General features: G+C 39.8%; 2 protein-coding genes across 2 annotated transcripts; both read left to right on the forward strand.

The window, feature by feature from the left end:
* The first annotated feature begins 883 nt into the window (after window positions 1–883).
* On the forward strand, window positions 884–4,577 carry LOC111662341 (potassium voltage-gated channel subfamily A member 10-like). Its single transcript, XM_023416173.2, has one exon. It carries the CDS (start codon window positions 1,029–1,031, stop codon window positions 2,718–2,720), a length of 1,692 nt encoding a protein of 563 aa, XP_023271941.1. The 5' UTR covers window positions 884–1,028; the 3' UTR covers window positions 2,721–4,577.
* Window positions 4,578–11,758: 7,181 nt separating this feature from the next.
* Window positions 11,759–16,169, forward strand: LOC111662351 (uncharacterized). The gene is made up of 6 exons (XM_023416199.2): window positions 11,759–11,953; window positions 12,823–13,424; window positions 13,610–13,720; window positions 13,984–14,045; window positions 15,088–15,348; window positions 15,592–16,169. Exons 2-6 carry the CDS (start codon window positions 12,833–12,835, stop codon window positions 15,628–15,630), a joined length of 1,065 nt encoding a protein of 354 aa, XP_023271967.1. The 5' UTR covers window positions 11,759–11,953; window positions 12,823–12,832; the 3' UTR covers window positions 15,631–16,169.
* The last annotated feature ends 1,326 nt before the right edge of the window (window positions 16,170–17,495 follow it).

The following is a 17,495-nucleotide window of genomic DNA, read 5'->3' on the forward strand; positions in this document are numbered from 1 at the left end:
GAGTCTTTTTCAATGTCGGCTCAATGTGAGAAAGGACAAAGTTAATTCAGCGGTGAGATTTTAGCAGCATTTTTTTTTTTTTTTTTTTTTTTTTTTTTAGAAACAATTAAAAGTGTCTAAGATGCAGTGATGTGAACCTCACTGCAGCACTTTTCCGTTCTCTCTTGGACTCAGTAACCTGTCTTCGCTGACATGGCACAATCAATATTTTTTTGCACGAGCCCTCTCATGATGTCCTTACATAAGAAGATTCAATTCTATATCCTGGACTGTTACGCTATCTGCTACAATGCAAGTGGAAATAGAGTCAGATGTGGGCCCTTGGTGTCAAGTGGACATAGAGGTTGCAGCTTAAAAGCGTGTGCTGGGATTTGGTTACCTGTCCGAACCAGACAAACGGAATGATAAACAGCTACTCAGAGATAAAGTTAATGTGACGCCGATAGACTATCCTGAACACGACTGGGTTGGATTAATCAAGTCTACTGCCACGTAGAAACAGACACAAAGACATTTAAATACCGAGAGGAATAAATAGTGTTTCAGTTTTGACAGATTTCTGCTTTCAGTGAAGAGCTCAGATGTTTTTCTTTCATAGGGAAATTAAATTGTTCATTTTTGTAGCACATGATCAGCAATAATATTATCCATACTCCCTGTAAGCACTTTCACAGGCGAACCTGCCGAGCTAGTGTTTTCGTTTAGGTCATGGCAGAGAGTTTGGGAGGGAAATAAAATAACTGTACAAGCACAGTATCAGATGGCAGGTTCTCTGCTGATGCAAAGAGGAGCTGACAGAAAAATCTCTTTACCAACAAAACTGTATTGCACCGTTTAACAAAATTTAACACAACTTTGCTTTACCCCGTCTTTTACAGATTACACAGAGGGCTGAATCCAAAAGTAGAGTACAGCTGCCTGAATGATAACCAGGAGGAGAGAGGCCCTGCCAGGATCTTCGGCGTGGCACTGCTGGTGGCGACTCCTCTGTCTCCTGCGCTCAAACCACGCTGATAGACAGACCTGCAATGGAAGTGCCTCTTGTTAATTTTGAAAACATGGATGAAGTCGGCATCAACCTGGGTGACCCGAGTGACTCCGGGTACCCAACGTCACCCACCTCAGAGGCCCCGGATCAGAATCTGTTAACCCGCCGTCTCACTTCTCCTCACCAGTCGCCACACAGAGGACGACATGGGCATCAGTCCGGTCAAGAGGGGCTGTCACCGTCCTCTCCCCCGACTCTGACCGCAAAAGGGAACTCCAGCAGTGGCAGCTTGATCTCTAATCTGAAGCTCATGATCAACAGCGAGTCTCCCACTGACAGCGTCTTCAGTAAGATGGCGAAGGATTGCTACGAGAATGAAGATTTGTTTGAAAGGCATTGCGTGGAAGAAAAAGATGAGAAAGTTGTCATCAATATTTCAGGCCTGATGTTCGAGACCCAGCTCAGCACCCTGAATAAGTTCCCAGAGACACTGCTTGGTGACCCCATGAAGCGGATAAGCTACTTCGACCCAATGAGAAATGAATACTTTTTTGATAGAAACCGCCCGTCCTTTGATGGGATTCTGTACTACTACCAGTCCGGGGGGAGAATCCGCAGACCAGCCAATGTTCCCTTAGATGTTTTTGCTAATGAAATTGTTTTCTACGAGTTGGGTCACGAAGCGATGGAGCAGTTCCGTGAAGACGAAGGCTTTGTTAAAGAGCCAGAGGTCCTTTTGCCCACCAACGAACTCCAGCGACAGTTCTGGCTCTTATTTGAATACCCAGAGAGCTCCAGTGCAGCCAGATCTGTAGCTCTGGTTTCTGTGTTTGTCATCGTCATTTCCATCTTCATCTTCTGCCTGGAGACTCTGCCAGAGTTCAGGGAGGACAATGACTTTCTCCAGGGTTCAGCCCAAAATATAAATGGCACCCAAGACGGTTCTGCCCCTCATCCCGCCACTAAAGACGTCATTGCTTATATCACAGACCCCTTTTTCATTGTGGAGACTATTTGCATCATTTGGTTCTGCTTTGAAGTCGGTGTCCGCTTTGTGGTGTGCCCCAGCAAAAGTGATTTCTTCAATAACATCATGAATATCATTGACATAGTCTCTATAATTCCCTACTTTGTGACCCTTGGCACAGAGCTGGCTACGACCCCTGACGATGATATGAACTCTAGTCAGAACATGTCCCTGGCGATCCTAAGAATCATCCGACTAGTGAGAGTGTTCAGAATTTTTAAGCTCTCCCGACACTCAAAAGGTCTTCAGATCTTGGGTCACACCTTGAAAGCCAGTATGAGGGAACTAGGGCTGCTCATTTTCTTCCTCTTCATAGGAGTCATCCTGTTCTCAAGTGCCATCTACTTTGCAGAAGTGGATGAGCCCCAGACGCAGTTTGTCAGCATCCCTGATGGCTTCTGGTGGGCTGTGGTGACGATGACCACTGTGGGATACGGCGACATGTGCCCCATCACCATGGGAGGCAAAATGGTCGGCACCCTCTGTGCCATTGCTGGTGTCCTGACCATTGCCTTGCCTGTCCCCGTCATCGTCTCCAACTTCAACTATTTTTACCACCGAGAGACTGAGCAGGAGGAGAAACAGGTGATGGATGCAGCGGCAGAGGCTGCCCAGAAAATGTCAGCTGCTAACAAGTATGGAAGCACACCCTCACTAAACAAAAGCAACGGCACTTGGCAGAACGAGAAGAATGGCATGCACTGATAGAGAAACTAAAGGAGTTATTTATACGAGGGGCATGACAAACACATGGACAGATCAAACATATCTGTTAGTCAGATACACTGGATGAAAACAGTTTATCTTTCTCACTATTTTGTACTCCAAACATGGCAGCGTTTGTGCATACTACTACAGTATTAATAGGCACTGTGTGGTGGTGAGGCAGCCTTTACACAAGTTGTCTGTCTGCTTGTGGATGTGTCAAAGTGCAATTAACACAACTCGGCAACTACTATGTCAGTTAACTTTGATGAGAACACCTTAAAGGTTTCATTATTATCTTTCATCCAGTGCAATTCGAAGAAAAATGTGGTGGCTCATTTGTACTATAGACAGATGTTTCACCTTGAAAACGTAGATTGTTAGAGTAAACGTAGACGTGAAAGGCAAAGTAGGTTGTAAACTGTCGTTCTGGTTTGTATTACAGTGTAAGCTTATCCCACTAAAGAAAAGAAAAATCAAAAACGGTATTGATAATCGTAGCATTTAGTGCCGGATGTATCGTTCGGAGTTTATATTATATCACATTAGTCTGCACTTCGTCATATTCAGCAAATTCTAGATGAAACTTGGCATGATTTTCAAGGACAGGCTTACGTTTCCAGTGTAAGGCAAGAGGACATCAGCGCACACATTGTCTTATCAGCAAATCTATAGCTGTGAATGCTCAGCCCGGCACTCAGCACTTCTCCATATGACACAGCGTAACAGAATCTGTGATAAATAGTTTGCACGTTAGCACGTCTGCTACTATTCTTGTAGATACAGTAGGCTGCAAAATATAAAGCAAACCATGAAACTGCTTCACGTTCACTGTATTATCGTACATGCAGTAGTCGCATGCGGCAGTTTCAGTTATTGAATCACAGGTCATTTTTATCTACATGGTTTCATATGAATTATTTGGCATTTTGCACCAGCTGATGCACATTTAGCTGCATATGCTATCACCCTCTAACGAGTTATTACAATGTGAATTTACACTTTAAAATCCATATCAATTCATTGCACTGAGAGTTGTTTTGTTTCCCACGTATCTCTTAAGCACTTTTGGAGCTTTACACCATCAGCTGTTGGTCAGGGGAAAAACGTATTTATTCGACTGTATCGAAATGTGAGATGAGTTGTATATTTGTGGTCAGACTGAGAGAATGGAGGAGAGGGCAAAGACAAAAACTTTGAGAATTTCTCCATTTATCTCAGTTCTCTCATTTGTATTGCATGGCATAGTGTGCCGAAATGGGGCTTAACTCTTATTGTCAGTAACTGAAGTTTGACATATTTATTGTAGGTAAATATACCATAGTATTCTAATCATATAGTGATGATCATTATATTCCACGTGATAGGGAAAGCCAATACTTCGACCGGATTTGTGAATTGGTGACAACGGATGATGGCATTTGTGTCTCATCGGGAAATGAATTGGTTCTTTATACTGTATGCATGCCACATTTCACTCTTGAAAATGTACTGTATGTGAGTTTATTATACACGTAAACACAGCTTGTATTGAAACGGCAGTGGATGTAGTTGTAACTCAATGAATGCCTTTCTAATAATCCTACAATATGCAATAATGATGACATGCGGGTGGAAAACAAATGTGTTGTATTTCTCACTCATGGAAAGAGCAATACCTAGTATTAAAAATGAAATGCAATAAGGTGACAACAGTTAGTCACGTGGGTACTCAGCACTTTACTATGTCATGAAGCACTTAATAGTTGAGGACTGTTACTGTATGTGTCAGCATTTTACAGTAAACAGTGTCATAATTTGCTATGTTTTATTTATCCTGTAAAGAGTGCCTTCCATTAAACATGTATCCTAACTGTGTGAAGTTTCCTTCAGATGATTTGATTTCTGGTTTAAATACCTGTGACATTACCACATGGAGCAAATTTTTTTTCTTTCCCCTTGTTCAATAATAATAGTGATGAATGGAGGTGTAAGTGTCAGTGTATGGCTTCAGGGCTGAATACTCATTATCACCTCATGTTAGCTGTTATTAACGCCTTCTCACTGCTGGTTCTCAGCACTGATATCATGATGGCATCCCTCTCTCTCCCTCTCTTCTCTCTCTATCTCTCTCTATCCAAAACTTTTCCCCTGTGAATTCTGCCCAAGAGTGTGTTACATCACGAGACGGAAAAAGTTTTAGTTTTAAAAAAGATCCAGTTAAAAAAAAAACATATATATATATATATATATATATATATATTAGAAACCTGATACTGTGTATATATTTGTATCTGGTGTGGTGGTGTAGATGGCAGACTGGAGGAACAGACGTTTCTCGCTGTGTGTTCTGTAACAAACCCGTTGAAATGAAGAAATGAAACGGCACGGCTAAAAATAGGTGGTAAGATCAAAAGAGATTATGAAATCATGCAGAAATGCAACAGATGGACATATTGAGGAGTTTTGGTGGAATAAAAACACAATTAGCTTTTTATTTCTATTGTCACAAGCCTTCACTAGATGGAGAAATTCTAGTGCTGTGAGCTTGACAATGTCTTTGACTGGGATAGCTTCAAAAGCAAAAGCACCCTAATTAAATATGCAGACCAAATCAATCATTTATTAGATTATCTATCTTGGCCTCCAAGCTCAGGAACTCGCTGTTTCACTTGATGCTTTGCTGTCCCATACAGTCACATCAAGGACAGGTTGTCGGGCAGTATGTTAAAACATTACATCTTCTTTGATCTGTGCGTATTTTGTATGTGTAATGATTGTGATTGTAGATTTTCTGAGCTGGTTCCTCCCTCATTAAGTCTTGGCTGTTGAAGTCGTTTCCTGCTGAAACATACTGGATGTGTTTTCGCCGTCAGTCCTGTTGATCTAATCACTAGTTAACGGCCAGGTCAGCAGCCTGCCCTTCTGCCCTGCTGATCATTGATCGTACAGTGATATCCCAAAGACGAGGCCTGATAGCATTTTAGCATTTAACAGACGGGTGGCTCTGGCAAGGTCAAAGCAAATGTGAGTCTGTCATTTATAATTCATCATGTGTTCCACAAAGAGATCACATCCATCCTGCCTTTGATAAATATTCACCTCAAGAAATCCATTCACAGAGCAGCACCTAGTCCAGTCACTGTGACACAGCAGACTGTACCGCAGTCCTTAATGGATCTAAAAATATCACCATTGCATGACTCCGTTCTTCCCTTTACTCTCAAAGTCAGTGACAAGCTGTGTCCCACCGCTTTAAGGGAAACAATGGACGGATCTCATGCGAAAGCTCAGACAGTGAGTCTCATATTGGTAGATTGGGTTACTGTTTTGTCAGCAGACACGTTATAAGCCAATTTCGGAGCTGCACCGGCAGCAGCCTGTGTACTGTAGTTTCACACCGTCCAGAGGGCAAAGTCACTTGGATCTGAGCAGCTTGTGTTTGTTTCAAATCCTTCCAAAAGTCTCCAGTTTCTTCCAGTGACGGTAACTGTTCTGGATGCAGGACAGAGCGCACAGTGGCATCGGGCTACTTCACCTCTCTGGTGACCTTGCCGTTTCATTTTTGATCAAAGTGCAAACACGGTGCCGCTCGGGAGCACAGCAGGTGTAATATTGAGTGGCAAAGTAATCCTCATGGGCATGATATTGATTTAAGTTCAGCCGCTCTCACCTACAGTATTACTTGAGCCATTGATTCTGTGCCCTGACTTTGCTGACCAAGAATGTTCAGACATGGGTTTTGCATTACTTTTATAACTTCTTTATTGACTATACAGCGCTAATATGATTAAAAAAAGCTAAATCATTGCATTATAATACAGTGCATTAGAACAAATTAGCAGTCTACTTTTTGGCAGAGGATGAAATAATCATGTGAAGTCCTCCATCTGCTGTCTCGGCACTAAAGCAGATGAAGGAGGGACAGGTGGACACACCCAGACCTTTACTGGGAGTGATGGAGGCTCAGGCATCCTGACACACTGATAACACACTCTTCCTTATGCCTGGGAAGTCGTTCTGTTTATCATTTCTATTTTCATTAGCTTCACCTGCGCTGGGAACCCCTGATGTCATTAAGGTGTCCCACGCATTACTGCAGTCTCAAATTTCAAAATGACATATTAATCAACTTGAATATCTTACGATATTAACTGGGGAATACTTCAACAGTAAATCTGTCTATTTCCCCAGTTATTCCTTTAATCGAGGCTGCAGGTGTTACCATTTTTCCTTGAAAAAAAACAAAACCAACAATGAACTGATCCTGCAAACAAGAATTAAACTTATTTCTCTGAGCCATAGACCTTTTTTTTTTTTTCAGATAATGGACCACAGTGTTGTGCTGGATGACACAGTAGTTTATTTTGATTATATCTCACATACTGCTGCTGTAAATACTCACTAGAGCATCAAATGTGTATTAATCCATGGCTGAAAATAGACCCAAACAAACAAATGCACTACTTACTCCTGTTTGATTGAGGTTTGCTAGAAAAACAGAAACAAAACTGCAGTGCTCGGCCATTTAAAGGGTCAACTTGTAAGTTTTCTCTGCCACCAAACCTGGAGGTGGTGACTGCATTTACAACAGGGCTGATTGGAGGCTACAGTAAGTGGCTAGCTGGTTAGCATGCTAACTTCAGTAGTAGAAAAGACATGATAAAGACAAGAGTTAACATTTGTGTTGCTTTTCACAGCTGGAGACAGGAGGAATGAAGTTTGATGCTGAACTCACGACGTTTCTTCTAGACTGGTAAGTAAACAGTTGTTAATGGTAACGCTTGCTATGTAGCATTAGCAAAACTTACAAATAGCTCTTTTAAGGAAACTGTTGAGCCTTTTTTAAAATTACTATTTGTGACCCAATTTAAAAGATTTACATCTTCAGTCAATGAGGATGGAGCTGAAAGCCACAAACAAGCTTGGAAAGTGCCAAACCACCGACAGTCGGACTGACACATTGTTGGTTTGGTTTTCGTTGGTTTTTTTCATGAGATTTGTTGCAATAACAAAAGTAAAGAATATTTACATCCTCATCCTCTCATGCCGATATGCAAAGAGAGCAGATATTCACTTAGGCTTCAAATATCTGATATACCTCTCAACTTTTCAAGTTTAGGAGTGACATTTAAAGTGTCGTGTCTGAGATGTTTCTAGGAAATATAAAACTATGTTACACATTAACAAATTCTGTCTTACACTCTCCTTGCAGTGATATGACAAGAGACTCCTGTGATCATGAGTGAGAGTTCATGGCAGGACTTTTTCCCTAAAAACGCTTCATATATTATTCAAATGACATCTTGGTCTACTTTAATAATTGAGGGTTGCTTAAAGAGATGGTTATGACGACCAGCACTCGATATATCAAATAAGCCATTACAATTGATATAAGCATTTAGAGTATAATGAATGCACAGGTAATTAATAATTTTGGAAGTACACATCACTGGAGCCTTTGTATTCTCCTGGATCCGTTTAAATAAGCTTTGTTAGCTCAGTCCTGCTCCACCTGGGTGTGCTAGTTCCCATCTATCATTTTAAGATTGGGAAGTCGGGAACTCTCTAGATGGGAGAGGGCGAGTAATGATTCAGGGAGATAAAGATTTACGACAGGTAACTGCACGGCGACTGCTACACTGCAGTGTGTCAGGCCCGGAGGTCAATGACCAGACCTTGTGGGACGAAACGTGACTCTCACATTTGTCCTGCTTAGCACCCATGAAAAATAAAGAAGGTGACCTGAAGTATCACCTGGGATCAGACAGTAGGCGAGGTGTTGCCTTCAGATGACCACAGGCTGCTCTTCACATCTGGGACAGCCAGAAAGTTTTCTACGGTCTGATTAGAGAGGTGATACTGCAGAAAAGTTTTTAAAAAATAAAAGAAACACTTCTGCCAAGCTTCTCATCAGGTAACACAGTCTAAATAACAAATATCATATAGGTACTGGTTATTAGGGTCTGTTCATACTTGTATATAATAGCTGCTTTATATTTGTACACAGTTTGGTTTATTTTGCATCACAGATGAATCAGGTGAATCCCTTCATTCTGTTCTACCATGTTGTTCTGTTACTTTATACTTAAATATATCAATATGTGCACTTTTGCTACTGTTTGCACTTAATGGTTAGATGCTAAACTGCATTTCTTGCCACTGGTACTTACTGTGTGCAGTTACAGTTGAAGCGAATCTATATGAATGTGTATAGTTCCTGTTAAGGTTGCTTTTAGGAAATGTCAGGCTGACTGGGAGATGTGAGTGGACAAAGTGAAAAACAATGAGTAAGGCACTTAAGCCACAGTGCAGGCAGCGGTGCAGGAGCTATTCAGATTTGCGTAAGTAGAAGTTGCAAAAAAATAAATGCTAAAAGGAAAGGTGTTCATTACACAGAAAATAGCCTCTGTTTGTGATATACAGCTATATATTATATCACCGGATTAATTATTACTGATGTAAACTGCACCGTTGGGAATTAATTGGTGGAATGGATTTGAACTATTTGATATACTGGTGGGTGGTTTGATCTATAACAATGTGTCATATTTTATAAGCTCATCTTATGTTTTGTGAGTAAAACCTTAATTTCTAAAGTGACATCTAACCAAAGCTGTTAAATAAATGTATACATTCCCTCTATATTTTAGTGGAGTATAAGTATAAAACAATATGAAATGGAAATACTCAAGAAAAGTGTCTTGTATCTACTTCATTTCACCGCAGTCTACAGGGAGCATACTGTTAGGTGTGTGTAACATGTTTTATAGCATGATATTCTGTCCCAGAGAAAACAGACAGATGCTGTTTCTCAGTGATTAGTCTGACACCTTGTGGTTTTTCTGAGGTACTACACCACAGCAAACTGGTGGAAGGTTTTCACTTATTTGCTTTGTGTAAATTTGTTGGCTCACATATTGTTGTGACAGAGAAGGGCAGCTTTTAATTCTCTAGAGTGATTATAAATCTATTATCTTTTCTGCCAACCAAACAAGTCCAACAAAGGCTGCCAAAGGCTGGTTAACAGTTTTCCCTGTAAGTAAGCTTAAGCATGGAAAACCCATCTCATTCCACAGTACATAGTGTATCAGCTTGTTCCAGCTCTTCTTTCAAGCGATGTACAATGTTTTCACTGTGTTAAATATTCAAACCCGAAACTTTCTGTTGCTTATGGCTGCACCGTGAACTTACATGGAAATATTCTAGATGTCTTGTTGGTCGTTTGTACATATTTTCCCAGAGTTCAAGCTGATATATTTGGTATCTGGTATCTTCGGAAACGTATAGGTTTTGAGCAATATTTGGCTGCACAGCATGAGTTTGTGGAGATGGACCGACCTACAGATCAATTATGTATTATTAGTTACAATTTACACCCGATATCAGGATGTATTAATGTGGAGATTTTAGGCAGATTTAAACCTTAATAACTTAAAATGAATCAGCAATATGAAGAAAACGTGGGCCGCTCACCACATCACCAAAGGCTAATAATAATCAAATGACTGTCTGCTGCAGTGTTTCCAGATAATGCTGGACAAACAAAGGAAGCTGTTTTGTCTAATTCTAAAACCAGTTTCACCACTGCACGGCTGCCCAGTCATGTTACTTTTGGTTAGAAGAGTCAGAAGAGGTTTCAAGTTTCCAGTAAACAAGATAAGAGATTACTCATGAGATCAGATGCACTGGTCATTAAAAATGCTGGTTGATAGGGAAATAAGCTTCTGTGAATGAAGGACAACTATTTTACCTTGATTACCATCACTTCCTGGAAATCTTTAACTGCACTTCATATAGACACTGTTTCAGGCCGATCCCAACTCATGTGAGGTAATAACAGCTTCATCAGTTCATTGGCATGTTGCGTGTGGTAAATGATTAACAACATTACAAAGGTGAAAACACTGATTACCGCAGTAATTAAAATGGCCTGGGGATTACAACAATACATGCAATACAACCATGGAAATTCATATTTAAAGCCTCTGCCTTCCAAAGAAAGAGACACTACTAATACGATATCTGAGTAACAAGCTACGAATATGGGAAAATCCATGTATTATTCTTACTTTTTAAAGCTTAAAATGATTAGGTAATGGACAGAAAACTAATGAGCAACTGTGACAATGATTTATTAAAGTTATTTTTCTATCAATGTTAGAACTTGTGTTTTTTTCATAGTAAATCTTTGGGTTTTGAAGATGAACCAAAAATGAAAATAACAGTTAGATATTATTATCATTATTATTATTATAATTATAATTATTATAATTATTATTATTATTATTATTAAGAGACCCAGATCTCAGCAGTATCATGCTACCTGTATTATTATATAGGGTATATACCTGTATAATGTGTACAGTGGTTCCCAACATGGGCATAGGGTCCCACAAAAGGAGTAACAAGATAATTATAGGAAATAAAAGAGAATTAAAAAACACATTTCCCCTACACAAAATTTCATTTATTTGTCTGATTGTTTTCAAATAATTTTACCTTTTACTTACTGGTCATAATTCAGACACACACTTGGTTGCCATTTTATTAAAGCCATAGCTATAACTAATGCAGTCTTATAATGTACAGCAGTCCTGCAATGCAGGAGGATGTAGTTGGTGATGCTTATATGCATGATACAGAGACTTTGTTATTTAGCCTAAACTCACTGAAATAAATGCAACTGCAAATGAAACTTAGACAGACAGATATATATATAGATAGATAGATAGATAGATAGATAGATAGATAGATAGATAGATAGATAGATAGATAGATAGATAGATAGATAGATAGATAGATATTTGCATCATTTCAGCATATGACCGTTTCCTGTCAAACGCAGCCTCTGATAGGAAATGTATTATACTTTTAACTTCCTGTACAACGTGGACGGGGCCAGAGCACCGGAGCTGACGTGCAGTCGAAGCAGAACCGAGAGCGACGCCGAAACCGTAAACAAGTGTTCAACCTGAAGTCTGTGGATTTTAGCGTAAAACCAGGAAGACAGATGATATATTCCGGTCCTCCGCCCACTCTGCCTTGCTTTGGTGGCGGGAGGCGGCTTCAGGTGAGGCAAGAGGGCGGCGACGTGTCCAAAAATGGATGAAGTATGTGAGCAGGTAAACACACTCCGGAGAGTCCCTTCCTGACGAAGACTGATGTTTTTAAGACAAGCCGTCGCCAGTCGCACGCATTCAACGACTACTGCAAACTAACACGGAGCTCTGAAGACTCTGTGCGGAGACGAGGTGAGTCAGTTTTAGCCTGTAGGATTAAATAACCACAGTCCACCTTCTCGTCTTACACTTCTTTCTGCTCCTGAATTTTTATTTTTAATTTAATTTAATTTTTTTTTTTTTTGTGTGTGTTTGAAAACCTGTCTACATTTCTGTAGCTTTAAAATCCATATATTTGCAATAGAATAGAATAAGACTCAAATGTATGGTGTTATATGGTGTAATTATGTAACAAACAAGTATTGTTGTCTGTGTGTAATTTAAAGATGACATGTTTATCCATTAACCAATAAGTCACTTGACTTAAAATTAACTGGCAGTTGTTTTAATGACTGATTCACGTTTAAATCATTTTAAAGCAAAAAAAAAAAACTACTTCTCTCATGTAATGTAAAAGCCTTCTGTTCAAGTAATGTTGAAGGTCTTTGGGTTCGTGGCTGTTGGTCAGACAAACAAGCAATTTGAATAAGTCAACATGGGCTTTGCAAAGTTGTGATGGCAGGTGATTGGCAGGTTTACTGATAATGAAAATAATTGTTTGTTGCAAACTTGATAGATTTTTAGGCTGCAGCTCATTGTTATTTTCATTACTGAACAACCTGATAAGTATTTTCTTGATTAACTGATTAGATTTTTAGTTTATGAAATGTTGAAATAATGAAAATATTCCTATTATATTTTCTAAAACCCAAGTTAATAACTTCAAATTGCTTGTTTTGTACGACCAACACTGCAAAACCCAAAGATATTTACTTAATTATTGATCAACTTTTTCAAATAATCAACTAACTGTTTCAGCTCATTGTCTGTATGAAGCACAAGTGAAGTTCAACAATCCAATAACCTATTGTATGTGTGATGTGGTTTTCTTCCTCTCACAGCCATCGCACTATGGAAACAAAGACAGAAAACCAAAGGCCCGTTAACGGCCAGTTGATTACAATGCCTCACAGGGATACAGTCCGCCTGCTTGAGATTTACGTCAAGCGCAGCCTCAGCCTGAACGATGGGGCGCTGGGCGATAAGAGGGCTGAGAAGAAAGAAAAGTGGGTGACAAAAAGGATAAGACGACATTCCAGCGACCCTTCCGTTCACCTGGCCGAGGGATTAAACTACAGGGAAACTGTTACACTTCCTGTGGTCGAACCTCCCGCAAATCAGCCTAAAAAACATCCTGAAGAATCAGGGAAAACGAGCAAAAAATCCAAGAAGAATAAGAAACCCTCGTTTTGGAAAGCTATAGTTGGCTTTTTCTCTCGGAAGACTAATGAGGACAATGACGAGGAGCAGGACAGTCCTTCAGTGACGGCGAAGGACTCGGCAGCGGAAGAGGTCTCTGATGCTGCGCCCGCCTGCCTGCCTGCAACTCCAGTCACTTCGCAGAGGAAGAAGTCCATGAGAAGAAAGTCCATAAAAAGAAGGTTCTCCAAAAGGCGACTATCTCTGATCAAACCAAATAAACCCGACATCACAGAAATTGAAGGTAAATTGTGGGATTGAACTTGACTGGATAAATGAACTGCATGTGTGTGATTATAAAACATGTTTAAGAGTTAAAATACTTGTGTAATATAATCAGAATTAGTAGAGATCTGGGTCATAGTACTGTTGTAAAACTGCTCATTAATGCTCAAGTACATTTGCAAATAACTGAATGTTGCTTTGCAGCTGTTGTCAGCGTAGAACCGACGTACTTATACTATGAGAAGGTGTCAGAGGAACTGGAGAAAATTGTCCACGAGGTCAAAGAAAAAGAGGAAGAACAGCGTCTCTCAGATGGTGAGAAACAGCTTCTCTTTACGCTCATTAAATTATCATCAAGTGTGAATAATGTCAACTGCATGGCAACAATTTAAATTAAGTATTGGCAAGTTTTTTGTTGTTGTCTGTGTGAATTTAATGCAACACATCTACTTATTCTACTCAAAAATGAGATTATATCCACTCAAATAAAATCTCTATACCTGTATTTTAAAGAGTGTGCTGTCATGAAGTGGTTCTCCATGTTGATCATACTTCCCCTTGCTTTTGTTTTATCTCAGAGGAAGTGATCAACAGGATCATCGCTTTGACAAAGGAGCAGGGTGACGCCATAGACGACAAGGTTGGTATTCTGCTGTTGCTTTGGGTGAAATAATTGAATTGATGACACTACAGTTTAGCTGTTCATAAACTCATGCATTCAGTTAATCATTAAGGAATTAACGAGGCCGAGTGTTTCTAACAAGCATGTTTGTCAAAGTTCCTTCAGCAGTTTCAACAGAAAGTGAAAGAGCATAAATAAACCATAAAAGGTACCATAAAGTCAAGTAATAGAAAGTACAAACTCCACGGTATGACTTCATATTAAAGGGAGAAGGCACCCACCCTATATATAGAGTTGAAATCATCAACCTGTGGAGTTTAGTGGGTTGTTTTTAACTTTTCTGCTGCAGGAGCATTTCCTCAACCGTCTGTTTTTACCTCTCAGTGAGGTAGATATTCTCTGTTCCTCAAACGTGCCTGGAGAAGCCGTAGAGAGCGGGTTTGTAGTATAGATAACAGTAGTGAAAGTGTTAAAAGAGGAAGCAAGGAAAAGCTTTAGAGAGTAAATGCTTAGTGTGTGGTCATGTGGCTGCTTTGCTTTAATGTCTCATAAAACTGATAATTACGCAATGGATTTTAAATGTGTGTGTAGGGCTGAAACAATTAGTCGACTTTTTTCGATAATCATTTCATTTTTGATGTGAATTTGCAATAACATTCGATGGCTACAGCTACTTAAATGTGAGGATGCGTCGCTTTACTTTGTCTTATGTGGTTGTAAACTGAATATATTATTTCAGTAAATTGTGATGAGCATTTTTCAACATTTCCAGATATTTTTAATTGCCAACAATTTCTGGAGAAAATTATCTGCAGATCGATCAATAATGGAAACAAAAAAATCTTTAAATTGTATGACTATTGAACGCTGCTGAAAAATGATATCATCATTGTCCCTGAGCTGAAATGATCTTCATGTGATGTGAAAATTCATCATCTGTATCCATCTGTAACCCCTCTGGAGGTTATGGTGGATTTTTACTTTTTACCACGAACATTCATAAGCAGTAAATCAAAGTGTCTGTAGTTACTGAGAACCTTCTTCTACTTACCTCCCCCAGCTGAGAGACAACCCCACCCTGAGCAACTTCTTCCAGCGGATGTCGTACTCTTCCTTCCAGAGGCTGGCCGATGCGTATCTAGAAAACGAAGCAACGCCGACCAACAATCCTCCCACCGTCCTACCGACAGCACCTGAGCTTGTCAAGCTGGCCTTCACGCTGGACTTCACAGCCAGGATAGCCGGGCTCTCCAGGCAGAATATAGGTCACATTACCTACCTGGGGAACCGTTATCTACAGGACAGATTTGAATATAAACAGGTAAGAATCAGGCATAAAGAAATATGGCAGAGGAAGTAGACACAGTGTTCTTCTTATATTATTTAACCCATGTATAAGCATAATATTGATTCAATTCTCCCTTAAATGGAAATGTCACAGCTCTTTGCCTTGGATTTATTTCAATATGTTGCGTACATCTGTACATATCTATTTGAACAGTGACTGAGAAAAACCGGCTCACCAAGACGTTTTGTTTAAAACTCTTTTTGTTCTCTTTTGCAGGCATGTACAGATCATCCATGGTCTGACAGCGATGACTGAAACACAGCCTTGCAGGAACACCACAGATGTGGTTAAAGAATGTGTTGCAAGCATCAGTTCCCTTTACAAACATTTTTTTTTCAAGATCAGAGGAGCTGCTTGACACAACTTTGAAGCCCAGGATTGTTGCCATTTTCATTTTTAAACTGAAACTTTTTTTATGTTAGAGAAATTGTGTAATTCTGTTGCAACACAGTGTTTGCTGTGAGAAACCAGTTGAATGTCTTTGGCAGATGCTTCTTTAACGTGACACATCAACTACTAATGACTCTAAAGATTTTGATAAATCCAACACTGGATGAGACATTTTCTGCACATTGATTTGTAATATCATGACACAGCAATGCAATAACTTTTCATGTATATAAGCTACACAACTGTGCAATATGGTTTTTTTTTTACATTTCTAGGAAAATAAAAAAATTAGTAAAATGTATTTAATAGAAACTAAAATGTGAAATGATGTTAATGTTTGTTGATATGAGTGCTGGCATTCATATTACATTCTCAAATAAAAGATATTTAATTCACTGTGGAAACTGTAATTTCCTTTGTCATTATGAAACTTTATTCTTTGTTAACTGGACTTATATCTCCATAACTGTGCAACTCTTCACAGTAAATAAAGCAATACAAAATCAAGTCTTGCTGAGACAGGCCTCACTATTGGCACTCTCAGCCTCACGCCACCAGGAAAACAATCATCAAGCTCAGACATTTTCATTCCAAGGAATCAACTTTTCCACTTATTGAGGGGAAGGTGAAATCTAATGGAATGAGAAGCGTCAAACAGCTGCAGGCTAACATGTAGTGTCTTGGACTTGTTAAGGAAAGGCAAAGACTTGTGGATGTGAATACTTCTTTTTATGACTGGTAGCGGTATTGTTGGGGTCCAGCGCCCTCTTGAGCTCTAAGGCAGAGTGTCCTTGCCTGGGGTCTGTAAATTCAATTTAAAAGCAGTTAAAAAAAAAAAGGAAAGGACACAAAATTATATTTATTTTTCAGACTTCTTCAAACCAGTGACAGGGGTCAAACGAAAACACTACCTCATGTTACGGGGTGAGCACCTAAGAGGTTGGTAAGCACTGCTTTAGGAGATATCATGTAGTAATGAAGGGCAAGAAGGGTGGAGCAATTGACAAGACTTTGACTCTGCCACTCCTCTGTAGTCTTTCTACATATCTCCTGACCAGCAGAGACAACAGCCTGCAGAACAGAAGCATGTATTTTTTTTTTTTAAAAAAGCACATTCCTGCAACAACCTAGACGGAAATGAACATGTCATGACAACAACTGCTGACAGCTACATGCGCAGTGTGGGTTGATCAGTTCAGGTATTTTGTAATGAGCCACGCACACGGGAACGTAAGGTAAAAATAGCTTTACATTGATGTGTTCATATGTGTTAAGAACATTGATCTTGTTGACAGCATCTATCAGAGTCTCCCTGCACGGAGGCTGCCAGGTAATTATGAGATGGAATGTGACAGTCTGTCAGTTGCTTGGCTACAGCGTGCAGTGATGGCTCTCACCTGTGGAACAGGTTCCCCTGCAGGCAGACGACTTTTCCAACAACACAGAGGACCGACTCAATAATCTGCCACAACTAATGGGCTCACAGGGGATTTTTGTGCAGCACAGCGCTATGCAACACATGCACTCAAACACACCAGAGAGCAGAGGATGGCAGAGACAGGTAGAGAGAGAAAGATGAAGGAACCACTTGGTGAACACAGCAGTCCTAGTGCCACATGAAAGTCATACTGTAAATGTAACTGGTGTTAATGTGAACCGTGAGGCCAAATGAATTAAGTTCAGGTATGTTTTTGTGTTCCTCAGGTGATGTGTGAAGCTCAACTTGCTTA

The sequence above is a fragment of the Seriola lalandi genome, unplaced genomic scaffold, assembly GCF_002814215.2.
Source record: "Seriola lalandi dorsalis isolate HSWRI2012SDOR001 ecotype SW California unplaced genomic scaffold, Sedor1 jcf7180002054561, whole genome shotgun sequence".
Classification (NCBI taxonomy): Eukaryota; Metazoa; Chordata; class Actinopteri; order Carangiformes; family Carangidae; genus Seriola; species Seriola lalandi.